Source organism: Rattus norvegicus, chromosome 1, assembly GCF_021556685.1.
Source record: "Rattus norvegicus strain SHRSP/BbbUtx chromosome 1, alternate assembly SHRSP_T2T, whole genome shotgun sequence".
Lineage (NCBI taxonomy): Eukaryota > Metazoa > Chordata > Mammalia > Rodentia > Muridae > Rattus > Rattus norvegicus.
Window position 1 is genome coordinate 230,934,084 of NC_141534.1, and position 18,787 is coordinate 230,952,870.

At 39.5% G+C, this 18,787-nt stretch overlaps 1 protein-coding gene across 1 annotated transcript in view; it reads right to left on the bottom strand.

The window, feature by feature from the left end:
- Positions 1 to 18,565, bottom strand: part of LOC148007876 (aldehyde dehydrogenase, cytosolic 1-like) — a 40,237-nt gene extending 21,672 nt beyond the window's left edge. Inside the window, 8 exon segments of the mRNA XM_087601600.1 lie at positions 882 to 1,010; positions 1,940 to 1,990; positions 1,992 to 2,002; positions 5,242 to 5,347; positions 5,349 to 5,372; positions 7,222 to 7,362; positions 13,766 to 13,870; positions 18,456 to 18,565. Coding sequence (XP_087457726.1) covers positions 882 to 1,010; positions 1,940 to 1,990; positions 1,992 to 2,002; positions 5,242 to 5,347; positions 5,349 to 5,372; positions 7,222 to 7,362; positions 13,766 to 13,870; positions 18,456 to 18,521 — 633 coding nt within the window. The 5' untranslated portion in view covers positions 18,522 to 18,565.
- Between the last annotated feature and the right edge of the window lie 222 nt (positions 18,566 to 18,787).

Here is an 18,787-nt window from a genome sequence, read left to right on the forward strand (position 1 = left end):
TTCTTCTTCGATTTGTCACATTGGCAACAACATTATGACAACTGAACATCACTCAACAGATTAACCGTGCCAAATTTTATAAAAGGAATTCAATTGGAAGGACATAGGAATGTATATTAAATTATCTATAATGAAAGATGGAACCTATTGTCTCCATTAACAAATCTAGGAAAATATTGTCATAGTAACTTTCAGCCCTTAGAGATATTAAAACAAATATAACCTTTAAATAGCTTACAGAAGCAACCAATTCAATTATAACCTGGAGGCAAAGATATGGCTCAACATTTCAGCAATTAAAATAAAGACTATACATGGACTGTTGCAGGGCTACAACTGCATATATGGCAGAGAATAGCCTTATTAGGCACCAGTGGAAGGAGAAGCCCTTGGTCTTGCCAAAATTGGACCCCCCCAGTGCAGGGAAATATGGGGGCAGTAAGGGGGAATACCTGTATGGGGGAGGGGAGGGAATGGGGGTTTATGGACAGGAAACTGGGAAAGGGAATAACATTTGAAATGTAAGTAAAGAAATATATCTAATAAAAAATTTAAAAAAAGAAAAGTTTTCACAATTAATTTTCAATGCTATAATATGGTATATAGTAAAAATATAAGGTTGTAATTCCTTGTGAACTTAGTTAAATTCATGAGATTCATGCAACCTAAGACACAATTGACAAGGTTATAAGACTCTGATTTGTTTGGAGAGACCTTCATGTTGACTGACAAACATTCCAGCCCTAAGTTCTGCTGCATTTATCTGAATGACAGAGCAGGAGGCACGGGTGAACAGCAAAGCTCACAGGACATGTGAACGACACCGGTAAGGTAAACTGGGACCAAGAATTTGACTACATGTTTAGACTCAGGAAACTCACCTCTTTTATTAAAGATGCCATGTGAAGAGCTGTGAGAGGAGTTTGCTCTGCTGGCTTCACAATCACGGTGTTCCCACAGCTAAGGGCAGGGCCTATTTTCCAAATGAATGAAACCAATGGACCATTCCACTGAAAATCAAAATTGAACAATGGATTCTTTGCATCACTCAAAACCACCTTTGTTAATAATGTTTGCCACCCTGACAAAAGTTGCATAATACTTCAGAGGTTTGTGTAATTATCTAGTTTGTCTTATATAACTTCATAAAAGAAACCAGTAAATGATAAAAGCTTAAAACTATCCACAGAGGAGAACTGAACAGGGAAGAATTGCTGAACTTAATCCAGCCCTGTTATTTTGAATTCTCAAGAAAATACAAAAAAAAAGTTACTGCATCCTTTCGCATATATTAAGCATGTTGTAAGCTACTTGTGTTTTACATTTGTCAAATCCTCTTTCTATTTCTCCCTAGAAGACGTTTAGTGTATTTATCCAATATACAATCTAGAAAAATTCATATCCAGGAGATTTTGTGTATATGTGTGCTGGAAAGTGATCCCAGGGCTTTAAACATTTTGATCGTGCTCTTGAAATTAGAAGCCTAGGCTCAACATAGGACAGACAATATTGAATCAAAGAGGTGTCATATTCAGAGGGTGAGGTCTTGAGTTTGGATCCCTGCAAACCACTGGCTGTTTGTCAAAAGTCAGACACACGGCTCCTTCTTTATTTAATTCATTCATAACCCATGAGTGGCAAAAATAGTCCTTTCTACTTTAGATGGATGTCCTGAGATTTAATAAAGAAATTTAGATCTGAGAAATAGTACATGCCTAGCTAACATGTGTGAAGATATAGGACACTGCCTGGATATAGCTGACATGATTTAAAAGGCTAAATTAAAAGAGAGTGAAGCGGTTTTTGGAAAGACAGTGACTTTCGTTTACTTCACCCATAACCATTGCATGAGCTTCACTTGTATGGGAATGGGCTTCATCACCAGATCAATGGAATTAGACCTTTCTTTCCCTCACTGGGAGTCATAAGGAAAACTTACAGGAATGATTTGGCCACACACCCCAATATGTTCACGTCTTGTATAAGTGAAAAACATCTCCATCTAAAAAACAAAGCACACACACACCACTCATTAAAGGTAAATGTGCTGTGTAGGCATGGCAGTGTAGATATGAGATTGATATAAAAGGAGCCCCACACTCAGCAGCAAAGGGGAAACAAAAGACCCTATATACAAGACTAATAACATAAACAATGGAGCCCTCAAAGAGAAATTTGAATCTAAAGACTGAGGTCCATGAATCTAAATAGCAAGATGGGAAAATGTCTGAATATTCCTGTAATACCAAGATGGCTGCCTTCAGCATCGTCCTCATGCACAGAGTGGTCCAGAAATGAGATAGGAGTGATATCCTAGGTAAGGGCTGAACAACATGAAAATGTTTCCAACCTCTCAAATCTCCCAGGAGCATGAAATTTTAAAAGAAAAATAATTTAAAATGGTGAAAACGTAAGCAGTCTTTCTGTTGATTTGGAATTGTTGGTTTTGTGTCTTTTGTCTACTGAACACAAATGCAATGGTTTTTAATCTATGGGGAAAAAATGAAACAAAAACAACAAGACAAAAATATGTCCTTTTTCTTTTTGTGTCTTCAAATTGGTATTACTTCTTTTTTTATCTCTATTAACTTGAGTATTTCTTATTTACATTTTTATTGTTATTCCCCTTCCTGGTTTCCAGGTCAACATCCCTGTAACCAAGACCCCTCCCCTTCTATATGGGTTTCCCCTCCCCATCCTCCCCCCATTACCACCTCTGCACAACAATCACGTTCACTAGGTGTTCAGTCTTGGCAGGACCAAGGGCTTCCCCTTCCACTGGCGCTCTTACTAGGCAATTCATTGCTACATATTAGGTTGGAACCCAGGGTCAGTCCATGTATAGTTTTTAGGTAGTGGCTTAGTCCCTGGAAGCTCTGGTTGCTTGGCATTGTTGTTCATATGGGGTCTCGAGCCCCTTCAAGCTCTTCCAGTCCTTTCTCTGATTCCTTCAACGGGGGTCCTGTTCTCAGTTCAGTGGTTTGCTGCTGGCATTCGCCTATGTATTTGCTGTAATCTGGGTATGTCTCTCAGGAGAGATCTACATTCAGTTTCTGTCGGCCTGCACTTGTTTGCTTCATCCATCTTATCTAGTTTGATGACTGTATATGTATGGGCCACATGTGGGGCAGACTCTGAAGGGGTTTTCCTTTTGCCTCTGTTCTAAATTTTGCCTCCCTATTCCCTGCCAAGGGTATTCTTGGTCCCCTTTTAAAAAAGGAGTGAAGCATTCGCATTTTGGTCATCCTTCCTGAGTTTCATGTGTTCTGTGCATCTAGGGTAATTCAAGCATTTGGGCTAATAGCCACTTATCAATGAGTGCATACCATGTGTGTTTTTCTGTGATTGGGTTACCTAACTCAGGATGATATTTTCCAGTTCCATCCATTTGCCTATGAATTTCCTAAAGTCATTGTTTTTGATAGCTGAGTAATATTCCAGTGTGTAGATGTACCACATTTTCTGTATCCATTCCTCTGTTGAAGGGCATCTGGCTTCTTTCCAGCTTCTGGCTATTATAAACAAGGCTGCTATGAACATAGTGGAGCATGTGTCTTTGTGATATGTTGGGGAACCTTTTGGGTATATGCCTAAAAGAGGTATTGCTGGGTCCTCAGGTAGTTCAATGTCCAATTTTCTGAAGAACCTCCAGACTGATTTCCAGAATGGTTGTACCAGTCTGCAATCCCACCAACAATGCAATGTTCCTCTTTCTTCACATCCTCACCAGCATTTGCTATCACCTGAGTTTTTGATCTTAGCCATTCTCACTGGTGTGAAGTGAAATCTCAGAGTGTTTTTATTTGCATTTCCCTTATGATTAAAAATGTTGAACATTTCTTTAGGTGTTTGTCAGCCATTCTGCATTCCTCAGCTGTGAATTCTTTGTTTAACTCTGAACCCCATTTTTAATAGGGTTATTTGGCTCCCTGCGGTCTAACTTCTTGAGTTCTTTGTATATTTTGGATATAAGCCCTCTATCTCTTGTAGGATTAGTAAAGATCTTTTCCCAATCTCTTGGTTGTTGTTTTGTCCTAACAACACTGTCCTTTGCCTTGCAGAAGCTTTGCAGTTTTATGAGATCCCATTTGTCGATTCTCGATTTTAGAGCATACACCATTGGTGTTTTGTTCAGGAAATTTTCTCCAGTGCCCATATGTTCTAGATGTTTCCCCACATTTTCTTCTATTAGTTTGAGTGTATGTGGTTTGATGTGGAGGTCCTTAATTCCACTTGGACTTAAGCTACAAAAATAGGTCTTAAGTGAAACATAGTTCTTTTCCATTTGGATTTGCCCAAGTCCTGTGCCTTACTCTGATACTCTTACCTTAGAAATTCTGTTGTTCTGTGTTTTGTTCTGACTTCCACAGGAGCTTACTGCTACCACAGCAAGTACTTTTCATGTCAGAAACCACATACACTTTAAACAGTTTCTTCTATGTTTCCTAAGAATGGAAGTAGAGCCTCAAAAGAGTCCCCTTCATGGTACCTCCGTGGTCTCATCCTGATCTTCTAACTTCTTGGTGACCACCTTCCATACTGAATCCTCCACATAGACTGGCAGTGCCCACCAGGAACAGAACTAGAAGTGGATTACTTGAGTCCCGAAAGTCATTAAAATTCAGATATGAAACTACCTTTACTACATCCCAAACTGGTTCTTTCTTCACATGGAATATTTGTCATGCATGTGCTACTACTTGTCTACCTTAATAAGAAACACATAGCATTTCCATGAAAAGACTGTTAATTCAGCTAGTAATCATACTCTTATCTTGACTTGAACCATTTGGAACACATTGGTGTAAATAATTGGGTTGGTGAATTACAATGGTCTAAGTGCATCAGGCTTGAACAGTCACTGATAGACACAGTTTACTCTTCCTCTGCAAGGAAAGACTCAGGCAATAATACTATAGAGTAGTCACAAATGTTCATGGGAATGAATCCCAAATAAATAATTTCAGCAGCCATCTTTGAAAAGTTTCATCCCTGAAACATCTCCCTCAAATTAGTAGTTGGACCTATGGTAATGTTTGTATTTTAATACTATCTGAACTATGAACATTTGACTCTTAACATAACTTCCAGCATCAGAGCATGTGTTGGATCAAAATGAAGAGGAAAATAATAATTTACCTAATTGATTAATGCCTCTACCAGGGACAATTTGAAGGTACCCAGCTCCGCATAGTGGCCTCTCCTCTACCGTCATGCTGCCAGTTTCCCACATGTACTCACCACTTGGTATTGTTTGGCCATGAATCTTGTCTGCCCAGCCTGCAAAGTACTTTAAGGCTTTTATGCTGACCTCTGTATCCAACATGTATGCATGAGTAAAGATTTTTTCCAGCATTCATTGATTCCATTGTCTGAAAACAAAAGAATGTCAAAGTCTAAACTAAACTCTTAACAATAAAAATTTTATCAAGAATATACAGTGAATGTTTTTTAGCACTTATGTACTAGAGAGCTTTAGAAATACAAGAAATCTTAAATCTAGTGCTTTTTAAATCAAACAACTTGAGGAACAATCAAATGACTTATTTGTGGTCACACAGCAAGATCCTGTTGGGAGAGATGATAAGATTCTAATTGTCTGATTCTGGTCCCTTTTCTGTCAGATTGTAAATGTGTCCTGGTTAAGCAGTGTCTAAGAACTGGTCACATAAGCAATCAGCTGTGAAAATGACTCTTAGTATCTTTTTTCTATCTGAGTACCAACTAGTTTATACTTGATGTCTACTGTGGCAATAGTTTCATGTTTTCAACTATTAACAATGCTAGAATAAGTATCATATTCTTCTCATATAAGTGGTTGGTTCACACAATTGTAACACATGTTTATGTCTATTCAAACAATTGTAACACTAGCAACTTTTATTAGGGATTTGTCTTAGCAAGTTTCTATCACAAACCTGTTTGGGAAATTGTGTCATAGTTATTTCAACAATGCCTCCCCTCAGAACTCAGGGAATCATGCAGTACAAAAGAAATAATGTAAGAGTCAAAGGAAATGAGGACACCAGAAGAACATTGTTCTCTAACTCAACTAAGGAAGGTGCATATAAACTCAGAGAGACTGAAGAAGCAAAGCCAGTGCCTTAATGGTTCTGCATTAGGTCCTCGGCATATTTTATAGCTTTTAACTTAGTATATTCATGGGATTCTTGTGAGAACAAGTTGATCTCTGACTCTTGTGTCTACCTGTCAGACTTGTTTCCACCTGTCGGGTTGCCGTGATCAACCTTAATATGATATTTCCTGTCTCATCTTATTAGTTATATTTATTGTGTTTGGTTGTGATCTCTTAGAAGCCTGTTCATTTATAATGACATACATAAAGTGGGTGGGTACACAGGAGAGCAGGGAGGAAGTAGGTGGAATGGAGAAGGAGAAACTGTAATCAGGATATGTAGTATGAGAAAAAAACCTATTTTCAAAAAAGGGGGGTGGATGGTGAAGTTGGACATTTTCTTATCTAGTAGTATCTTCTTTTCCACATACATTTTGTGCAGACTTTATAAGATGCTTTGAAATCAGACATTTCAGTGGGTGGTCACATGGCAAGATGCACAGGTTTGATACTGTCCACTACTATCCTAAAATTAAATCAATGTGACTTTCTTTATATGCATGTTCTGCTCTCCCTGTGGCTGACAGAAGAAGTAACACTTTCCCTCTACAATGAAGACAAACAGAAAGAGCCTTAAGCTTTGGGAAATGCTGTTTTCTGCCAATAGAATACTTTAATTAGTATGCATTTATTACAGAGGTATAGATTCTACTTTTACATGTTTTAAGCAATGGATAATCCTTGAGGAATAAATGATTCTTAATAATTGGTAAGTTGCTGATATTTTTTAATAAAATGAAGGTTTGACTCTCATGGTCACTTAAGAGTCTAACGCTAAAGCAAGTTATTTTGAATTGTAACATGGGTACCACTTTGTTTTCAATTGACTTTACTGAACTTCAAAGATGAAAAGACCAGTTCCATCCATGTTCTATAATGACTTATTTAACTTAAAATAAAAATATATAACCCCTGAGACCATGCAAGAAGTTTAATGAATATTATAAAACTGGATTCTGGACTCTCAGAAGTTCTAGAGAAAAGCAGGAGGAAGTCAGTCTTTAAACCAGACTGACTGTTGGCTGAAACAGTGAGTACCCTTGGGAGCTCTCCCATATTTCCCATTGACTTTGGTTAATACTCACAGCCAGCAGCAGATGATCTCTCTCCATTAAGTCAGCCAGCTTGTTCAGCAGGCGTCCTCTCTCTGAAGCATCCATGGTGCGCCAGGGGGAGCCAATCTGGAAAGCCTGTCTTGCGGCCTTCACAGCTTTGTCAACATCTGCCTGGAAATCATAGATCAATCCCTTCAGAATATTCAAAATACTACATGAGCAAATACAACATCACAACCTAATAAAATATGACACAGTTCTCACAAACAGAGCCTAAGTCACCACACCTCATGGTGAGATGTTGAAATGGTTCCTCTTGATGTATTTAGAATATGTTCCAGTTGTCTATCAAATAGTTAAACTTTTAAAATAGAGATTGTATGTTGTAATAGTTGTCACTTTATCTTGTTGTAAGAAGACACTTTTTATTTGAAATTACGTTACAGTTAATTTGCACACATTAAGTCATTTTTTTCAGAAAATGCAATGGGACGAATTTATTCCTTCTATTACAAACAGAGACATTGAAGCAAAAACAGACAGGAGATCTCAGGACTAATATATTTGTAGTAAGCCACATGCCCTGCCTCATGGTGCTACATCTGTCCCTTAGAACTTCATGTCTACAATGTTGCACAGACGTTAATAACAGTTACACTACCTGTGTGACAGCTGTGACCTTTATGTTCAATGTTTCACCTTCAAATCTAAACACTGTGTGTTTGGTAAGCACCTGATTTCCCAGGTGATCCACTCTAGTCATTCTAGGCCCCGGTTAAGGAGAGAAGACAGTTTTCTTTATTAATTATATACTGCTTAATAGAATAAAGTCCCACTCACACCACTTAGCTTCCTTGGTTTTGTTCATGTACTTTTATGATCACCTAATTTCTCTTTTAGGTTTCCTGAGCCACCTCCCTGCTAAGCTATTCCATGGTCGCTTCGTTCCTTGGTAGGTCTCTACTAAGACCACTTCTAGTCGCTTCCAGCATGTCTGCTGGAGGCGTCTCTGCTCCTTCTGTTACTGCTTCATGTACTTTTTTCCTTCAGCAAATCAATGGCAAATAGCATGCACAGAACAACTATTCTATAACCTTTGTCTATGGAACTCACTGATTCATGGAACCCCAGAAATCAACATGATCAAGGGAGCAGTGGGCTTCATCTTTTTGGAATGTCGCTTGGGAATAATGTTACGGTCATTTCTGAAACCACACAGTTCAAACTAGTGTGACACAAGCCGTGCAAGGAGCCCTCTGCTCAGTGTCTTGTCAGTATTATTGGCCTTTGCTTAATAATAGCTCTCTTGAGCTTTGTGGTCTCTCGAAGAGCTGGCGAGAAAAATGGCTTTGAGACAAGTAACCTGTCCTGTAGAAAACCTAAGACCAAACCAGACAAGCCAAAACAATAAACAAGAAATCCTGCTTTTAAAAAACTGGTATAAATAAATCCATTCTTGTGGTTTCATCATATGGGCGTGACTCCCTTTCCTCAAACAAGATATTTAATCTTGCAGGGAGAGTAAATATTTAGGTTTAGAAAATGGATTCTTATTTCTTCTTTTTAGTTTTGATGCATCTGAACATACATCTACCTTATGGCAGTCCATCACCTGGCTATCAGTACTACAGTGAGGGAGGAACATAAAACTGAGCATCCCACTATCAAATTGTAAACACAGGCATCCCTTAGTATCCCAGAAGAACATTTCCCTGAATCACTGAAAAAACATTATGAAATCATGAGTGCTAAACATATGCAGTATTTACAGATAACCCACAGGTATTTTTTTGATAACTGCTTCTGAGGCTGAGCACAAATCCTGGGTAAGTGTAGATTTTGTCTTTCTGCAGGTGAGGGCTGCCACAGGATGGGGCAGGGCCTGTGATTGGATGGTGAGAAATTGGGTGGGGACAAGGTTTTTGTCAGGTGGGAGAGAAGAAAAAGAAGAACCAACATGGAGGTAAAGAAGAACAACCCCGATCCGTGTGGCCTTAAACGGCCACAGGAAGGAATGAAATCGCTTCTCTGCCTTTAGGCTAAGATCAAGTGTAGTATGAATATTTCTTAAGCGATGGATTTTTTTATAGGTCAATTTATCTTACCTAGGTGGGTTTTTTATATCATTATCATTGGTTGTGAGTTTATTACATGGAAAATTCTCATTTTGTAGAATGAGACTTAAGATATAAGTCTGATTGTTAAATTATAAGCATCTGGAGTTTTGATTTTAATGGGTTGCTGGGAGCTGAGACTATAACCCAGTTATAGTAGTTGCTCGGAGTGTGAACAGAGTCCCAGGCAGGGAGCTGTGATAAGACAGCCTTCCCTGAGACCAGAGCAGGACACAGAGCCTTGGGGGACCAGGTACTGCTGGGACCTCTAGAGTCCTGATTTTACAGGGTTGCTGGGACCAGAGAGTTCCTGGCTGGCAGAGAGACAGCCTGGAGGGGGCAGCTGGCAATGGGGGAGGAGAGATCGCCAGGGTCAGAGAGTAGCTGGGGATAGTGTGGCCACACTAGAACTGGCCGCCCCTGAGATGAATATTCCCCGCTAATGCCATATGGCTCATTGATGTTGGCTATCGAGGGTTTGTGGCAATTATTTTCATTTTTATTATTTACCACAACAGGTAAGTAGTTGGTAAATGGTACTGTTTTGAGAAGAGTGGCCAAAACAGTCCGTGCACTTAGTGTGCACACATCTGAGATAGACCTCTTGACACCATCTATGTCAACAGCAACCTAGTTCACGTACCAGGGTTGAACTCAGCAGTGTAGCATCTGTGGACGCAGCAGATGCTCCACTCTATCCTAAACTGAGATCCCTTGTGCCACAACTTGTTTGTGGCATTTTTTCTTATCTTTAAACTCTCATAAAGCTGTCTGTGTCTCACCCCTTCTATGTGGCAGACATGCAAATGCTCACAGGATGGAGGTAACTGTGATCCCACAAGACTCACAGCTGTGAAAATGGCTGCGGCGTCCGAGGTCATTCTAGCACATTCTTTCAGCTTTTCTATCCTTGACTACATAGGCCTTTCTGTCGTACATTGTGAACAGCCTCTCATTCATTGTCTTCCCTTGCCACTATCTCTATAAGGCTACCAGGGTTAATCGTCGGGTAATTTATCTTATCGTGTTCCCTTGAGCACTTGTAACTGGTGGCTTCATCCTGGTCCTAAGAGCAAAGTTCTCTGTTTGGTTTTCAAGGTCTGACATTTTCTGGCCTGATTTATCTTGTGCAAGGTTCCTGTTTACATTTCTCCTGCTCTCTCTCTCTCAGCCACCCTTTCCCACCTTTGCTCATGAAATTCTCTTTGAATAGAGAATGTTCTAGTAGCATGTCTGTTTACTTTCAAAACCTTCCTCAAAATCTGGCTCTAAGTAACAGTCTACTTCAATAATTCCCAGACACCCACCTCAATGGCAGATGGTGATCTAGAGCTGTCTAAGCCCCAAGAAGAAAGACAACTTCTCTTTGACACAAATTACTATTGTACTTAGGTATCATGTGCCCTCTTTTAACTGATGGGACAGAGAGTTGATGCTAGAGAAACGTGGCAGAATTTGAACCAACATTTTATGCTACATCTGACTTACACATTCAATTATGTGGGCAAGGATGATCAATAGGGCTGCTTTATTAAATAGTCATTGCTATTGAGTTGCTCCGTACTATGAACAACAGTGGTTTTTCAACCTGTGCCTTGGTCTGTAAGAGTACATTTTTATTAGTAGCTTTGACTTCATTTTCAGGGAGAATGACTGTAGTCCCTAGGTGGACATAGAAACTCCCCCGTCTACCAACTACCCAGCACAGACTGATGAATTCTTTACTCCTGAGAATAGAATGTGAACCATCCTATAAGTGTACTGGGGAGAATTAAAATTATGTGAGCAAAGTGGACACGAAAAAAAATCAAATCAAAGAAAGTATGCCCAAGAATGTATCAGATGCCCAGGGTAGAGTGAACTCCTTTGCTTGGACCCCATAAAGTGATGGACACCAAATCTGAAATGGTGTGGACTCTGAATGAGCTGCCATCTTCTACCTGGAATGAGTGTCAACAAACAAGGACTATTTGACTCAACGGAGTCCCTGCTGTTGACACTGCCTTCTACTGGACTGCCAGCTCACGTACATGATCACCTCTCCAAACTGACCTTTCCTGCTATGGACCCAATTGGCCAAGTTTTGCAGTTTCTCTCTCACTCCTGACTCAGCTGAATCCCTAGAAATTCCCTCAGGCACTGGTATGGTTCCAGATTCTTCCTAAACCACTTCCGAACTTCTTGGAGTATACTGACAGCTTTCCAACTTGTGTTCACTAGCAACTCATATGTTCATATACAGAAGCACAAAGGCATTTGCAGTGTGATATGTAATATGAAATGTAATGTTAGTAATTAATACTGGGATATGATTGGCTTTCCACTCTTGCAGGCTGCTAAGGTGTGTGGTTTTTATGCCAAATTGCTATAATTTAAATGGCTAAATCTTATGAATTTATTGCTACTCAATAGAGTTTGACAGCATAGAAAGACACAAATATGTTAATTTATGTTTTGGATGTGACATGTAACCTCATATGACTTATTCTTACAGTTATGTATAAAAATAATCATACTTTAAACAATTGTTTTCCATTTTGTGACATTTTTGCATTATCTAAAATTACTAGTCTCAAAACGTTTTTTACTGTTTGTAGTACATTTTAACTTCAACATGCATAATTTGCAGATTTTTGTTCAGGGCCTAGCACTTTAAAAATACATTGGAATGAAACAGAAAGCAGTGTATAGGTTAACTTTGACTTGCTACCATCAAATCATGTGATATAAACGAAAACAAAATATTTCAGTTTTGAAGTCAGAGCCTGTAGGCTGAATGTATATAGGTATTTCAAATGAAAGTGGGAAGTCAAGTGACTCTTGAATTAGTTAGAGAGGGTCTGAATGCTTCCTTCTCTCCTTCAAAGTATACCACCATATTAACTTCACTTAGAGATGGAGAAAATAGTAATCAGATCAGTTTTCCTTCACACCTGTCTGCATTAATTTTCCCCCTCCAATTATCGATTAGCTCATGCCCTAGAATTAGTCATTGGTTCCTAAAGGAGTCACTGAAGTGGAAAGAAAGCCCTTCCACCCACAAGCACACTTCACTTTCTAACATGCATTTGCTCTGGCTCCTGCCCCACACTTGTGAAACCGTGAAAGACAGGATATGGCCATTGGCCACCCCATTCTGCAGTGAATGGAATTTCCAAATCCACCCTTTATCCTGTGACCTAATGAGTCCGTGCAGCATATCAGATTTCTTGTGACTGTGCCCTTTACCAGGTTACGACCTTACACTAATCCATGCTAGTCATTCTTCATTAGATCCCTCACAAATTGTATTAGCATCAACTATTCTAAAAATGCAAGTTTTTAAATAATTCCAAAATGGATACAGATACTGGAATGTAGTGATGAAACAAGTTCTTGCTTATCACAGACTGTATCACAGACAATATCCCTAGAGGAGCCATTTGTTCAGGCAACCAGTCTGGTACTGTAACATGACTTACAGTTTGGCTGAGTATGAATATGTTTTTGTCTCCTCTGGGGGGGTTAGTTTTCTCTTAGCACACAGCAGATTTTGCTCACTGGCAAGGTTGCTGGGATGGTCACCAGCTTTCCCTTCTGCACCTTAGGAAGAAGGTAGACCCCACTGACAGCCCCAGCAATGTCTCAAAGTTTCTACTGAACCCAGGTGGAAAATGTTGTTTTCCTGGTGAGATCAATTTCATTGTCAAACAAGATGTCTCCAAGGGGCTAAGTATTCAAGGTTTCAACATTAAAGCATCAATAACATAACTTTTTATTAACTGGCATCAAATAGTAACCAGTTTTCTTTCACACTTGTCTGAAAACATTTACTTTAATAGATATTTAGTTGTTTCCTTCTAATTATTGATTAGCTCGTTCATAATCTTCCTGAGAGTCAATTTTTATCTACAATGGAGAAAGAATGAGCAAGTAAAAGGCTAAGTCTATACACCCTAAGTATATTACTATTTAAAACCCCATGCCCCATATGAAATGTTAATGCTAACCCTTAGGAAAAGATATAAGTTTTTTTTTTTGGTTCTTTTTTTTCGGAGCTGGGGACTGAACCCAGGGCCTTGCGCTTCCTAGAAGATATAAGTTATTTAATAGTGCACGCTTCACTGTGCTACTGCAGCCTCAGACCATCGACAGTTTGGATGCTATCACCCTATTCTCAATTCCCAGGTTACATTAGAAAGGCTAACATCAAACCTATAGCCTGAGGTGTTGTTTTTTTAATGAAGATTCTTTTTCTCTTAATTTTAGTTTCTTTAACTTCTGTGTATTATAAATATTTATTCGCTACCAGATGTAAATTTGACAAATTTCCTTATGACAAGGACAAATGAAAACATACGCAATGGCCTGAGCAGTCAATTTTTCATGTATTTCATTGAACTTTCAGTGGACTTCGAGTTCAAAGTAGTGAGAAACAGACTCCTGTTGTAAAGTGGAGCTGTAGGTGCTGGGCAACTTACCTTGTCCCCTTCTTCCACATGGCAGATGACCTCCTCAGTTGCAGGATTAATGACAGGAAATTTCTCGTGACTCACTGAATCATGCCATTCATTGTTTATGAAGATCTATAGAAATGCAACCAAGGTATATAAAACAAATTTAAATACATTGTAAGTTTGAGAGTTCTGTAGATTAAAGTTGAGGTATTAAATGTTACCTAATTGTGTGTCTTTCCCGGACCCCAAAATGTCCATGTTGCCCCATTTAACATCTAAAGTAACACAGAGGTTACACACTTGTGAATTGTCTTACTATTGTGTCATTAAGTCATAGTATTTATGAGAGATTCCTTTAGATCACTTGGAAAAGTCTGAATTTCAGTATCTGCACATCGAACTGCAGATTCATTAAGAATTATTTTTATGTGCATTTAACTCCACTCCATTTGTACACAGGAAAGCTTAGCTTTGTAATAGCGCCACTGTGAGAATGTTGAAAGAAACTCTGTAATTTATTTCCTGTGTGCACAAAAATTATTTGCCAATGAGTCATTTTTGAGCATGAAAACTATTATTGCTTGGTGAGTTAATTTTTTAAAAAATATGTGTATTTGTATTTATTCATATGTGTAAGCCTGTGTGCACGTTTTATGTACCACATGCATTGTAGGTGTCAATGGAGGCCAGAGAGGCTTGGCTGCCATGGCATTGGAATTATAGACAGTTCCTAGTCATCTATCATTTAAGAAGTGTGCAATGAGAATGGTAAGTCAAGTTACCAAATCCTAGGATTCAAAATACTTTACCCTTCAAGTCCTTGGAAAAAAAACCTCAAAACTTCTCTCTGATGAAGTTTTTGTCAGACAAAGTATGACTGTGCAAGACAGATTGGCAGAAAATTAGGAGAAAATAAGAAGAGAATAACATATTGGGATACAAATTTGGAAAAATCAGGTAGAAACATTCTAGGAGTTGGAAAACATGCAGAAAAATGCATCCGCCTAGATAGCTAATATTAGTCATTCCTCATGAGACAAACCCTGCCTCAACTGCTTCTTATCAATTGAAGTGGTTTGACTATGCTTTGCCCAGGGAGTGGCACTCTTAGGAGGTATGGCCTTGTTGAAGGGAATATGTCACTAAAGGGGTGGACTTCATGAGCTTCTTCCTAATTTTCTCCTCTTAGCCTTTAGAACAAGATGTAGAACTCTCAGTTCCTCCAACACCACACCTTCCTACACGCTGCCATGTTTCCCGTCTGCCTTAATGACAATGGATTGAACCTCCATACCTGTTCCCTTGTCCCAATTAAATAGTGTCCTTTATAAAAGTTGCCCTGGACCTGGTGCCTCTTCACAGCAATGAAAATCCTAAGGCACCAATTAACTATGGAGACTGTTTACCCCTTCTCAGGAATTGGGGCTCTATTATTCTATATCAATTGTAAGAAGCAGAGGCAGGTAGAGGCAGTAGAGTTGATGAGGGGTCCTGTAACTTCCAAAGGAGCTGCTCATGCAGAAGCTTGGTAGCAGGGATGAAGGGCACCTGAATTTACTCACAACCCCTACGGGGAAGGATGGGGATTGTCGGGTGCCCTGGGATTTATGAAGTTATAGAGGTTTCAAATACGAAAGCTTTTATATTTCATTAAAAAAAATAGTTCTTAAACTCCATTTTATCTACCCTGTCAAAGAGGAAGTGAACTAGAAATGACCACTGAAAAGATGATCCTTCAATGGCTTGCTTTGTTTGGAAACAAACACTGAAGAATAGGAGTATGCAACCCTCTGACTATAGGTGGTTTTCTTTTCCTTTTTGTTATTAAACTGCCTGTTTGTTCCTTTCCCAGTACATAAAACACTGTTAGACTAGGAAAAAAACAAAAAACAAAAACTCTGGTCAACTGAATAGACTCCCTGACCTGGATAGACTTAACATTACAGTTGGACTGGTTTAATCGCTTTGGACAAGCGACCACCCCTAGGAAACTGGGCTCATCTTGAGGCAAATTATAGTGATAGGTGGAATAAATAGTCCTCTAATGAGATGCTGGACTTTTCTTTCCCCCAAACCCCCAACCCTGATGCAGAAGTTTAGACCATGTTCGTAGGGTGCTAAGTCTCAGTACTTTTTGGTGTTTTTAAGTAATATTTTCCTTTTCCTTCTTTCTCTTTTTCTGGGCATGATTTTCTTAACAGTTTGGTTTTTTTTTTTCTCCCACAACTTTTTGGACTTGTAATACCTTCCCTGAAAAGTCCCCTGCCTGTCACTTGGCTCCTTGTTGGTCATGTGCTCATGCCAGCTTGAACAGCAAGGGGTGCTCTGCTCTCCCTCCCCCCCATCCTCCTCCTCTCGCCCTCCAATCTCCTCCTCTCCTGGGTAGCTGCTCAGGTCCTTAAACTGACCTGCCCTGGGATTTTCTTTCTCAGTGCCAATCAATTCCACTTGGTGTTATTCTTAAAACATTCCAAGGGCCCGAGACCCATCCCCACCCCCAAGAAATGATCCTAAATTTTTCCAGTATGAAGATTGATATGGTTCTTTCTATAATAAAGAAGAAAAGTAAAACAGTAGAGAAAGTAATTCAGAAATTGAGACACTGGTCAGACAAAACAATTTCACAAGTACTTCCAACCCTCCCCTTTCATGTTTTGCAACCAGGAGCTGAGTTAAGTCATTGTTTCGACCCCTCTTAGGAGTGTAAATCTAAGACAGGTCTCCAATGGGGCATGGAAGAGAGAAGTGCACAGGCTGGGGCATGGTAAAGGGAAGTGCACAGGCATACAGAAAGTCCTACTGAGATTTAATTGATATACAACTGGTGTACTACAAAGTGTAAAAATGAGATAACCAGCACATCAAATATAAATCCTTCCTGACTAGAACAGATTTATAGAGAAGATACATAGAAAATAAAAACTCCCTGAGTGGTGTTGCTTATTATTAACTAGTGAACTTCCTGAACACCAAATGCATAGTTGGGTTGAAAATATTTAGGTTTGTCATCCCCTCGAGGATGTCCTTATGCAATGTCTTTGTAGCAAAAAGGTTTCCAACCGGAAACTCGGTTTGTGTTTAAGGAGTTGCTGGCCCTGTGCTTGTACATGGGGCATTAAGGAATACCTCATTTTTCTAATACTTTTACCTTGATCTTAACTAATAAGTGCTAAATGAAACAATTTGGAGAAAAGATACTTTACTTTGAAACTTCCTTCACACATACACACACACACACACACACACACACACACACAATCTTAGCAAAATTCATGAATGAAAAGTGAAATAAAGGGGGAGGGGTATCCTGACACTAAAATACCTTTCCAGTTGGAACCATGCAAACCAAATTCCTTGTAGTGATTACGATACAATGTAAGCAGAGTTGACAATTCTGATCTTCTTGAAACAGTTTGACTGTAAATATTTTCGACAGGAATTTCTTCCAAATGAGAAAGACAGAGGGAGGGAGACTGTTGTCTGTGGGGTGCACAAACCTTGGACAACTGGGAGCTGTTGGAGACCATGGACAAGCCACAGTTTACATACTCTCATTTGTCAATATCTAGCATTTTTCTCTCCACTGAAATCATACCTCAGGGAACTTCTAGCTACGTGTTGGTCATGGCCAAGACTCACTACTCTCTGTAGACTTTGTACTAAGGAAAGAATCTGTAAGCCAGGCAGCTCTCTCAATTTGGGTGCTTTGGAAAATGCAAAAAGCTTCAATGTTTCAAGGCCACCTCCATTTGCTCAAAGGAAAAGAAATAACTGAGAGTGACTATCTGGCTCTTGCCTAACTCTCACTTTCTCCGTTTTTGTTGTTTAATTCAGAAGTCAAAATGACATCCACAAAGGTGAAGAATTAGTCTCTCACTTTGTAATCTTCATGCTGTAACATGGCTAACTTTTAGTAACTGTCCTAACATGCACTGGAGTATATGTGATATTGATTTCCTAATTTTGGAACCCTAGGATCTGACAAATATAGGCTATAACTATTCAGGAGGCAAAATTAAGATAGCCCCCTCATGATATCCCAGCATGATCTGCAGGTTTAAAAAGCCTGAGTCAGGCTCCTGCTCTTCTGTCTCTAAATATTTATCAATTAACAATTAACAATGACATGTATTCTCCAAAAACAGTAAAAATGCCAGGAGAAGTAAACAAGTACAGTTTATATCTCAAATAAGAAAAAATAATTCAAGTCTCTTTGGGAGTTTTGGCAATAGACCCTGTTCAGTGTTCAGAGTTAAGTCTTCCAACACCAACACTGTGCCTCAAACATATGGTTATATGTTATTATCCTGGATAAGTGTGCATTTGAGAGAGAGAGAGAGAGAAAGAGAGAGAGAGAGAGAGAGAGAGAGAGAGAGAGAGAGAGAATGAGAGCCCTTCCCTTCCCTAGTAAGTCCCCCTGTTTGTCTGCCTTACCATAAGTTCCCACTGCACAGTTTATAGAACTGCTCACTATGGTTCACCGAACTCTGGCACAGGAGCCTTGAACACAGAAGAAAATCCTTCCCTTGGACCCATGTCAAGAGAAAAACTTATGAGAAGCTCTCTGATGTGTTTAGAACTCTCTGCTTAATCAGGCCACTAAGGTTACAGGCTTTTTGTCTTTGTGTTTGCAAAGAGCTCTTACCAAGGCTTCAACCAAACTTTGCTTTAACCAGGACCCTGGCAAAGGCCAGCTCCCTCACAAGTGACTCACCTTGGTGTGTTAAATCTTCAAGTTGTCCAGTGGGGCAGGAACTTCAGGCTGTGCAGGGGAAGACATTGCTGGTTTGGCTCCTGGAACACAGGTGACAGGCTCAGCAAATTGGTTCTGAAAGAGCACTTGCTCCTTTTTATCTGCCTGCATATCGGCATATGATTGGATGGCCAGACAGGGCAGGAAGGGCACTACTCACTTGGTAAAACCTAGGGGCAGGGAGCCTTTGCCTTTAAATGTAAATCCTTCCTGAATCTGCAAGTTCCAAGAGGAGGCTATCCTACACCATTGGCAGATGAATTAATTTACTGAGCCAAACCTGTGCTAAGGGT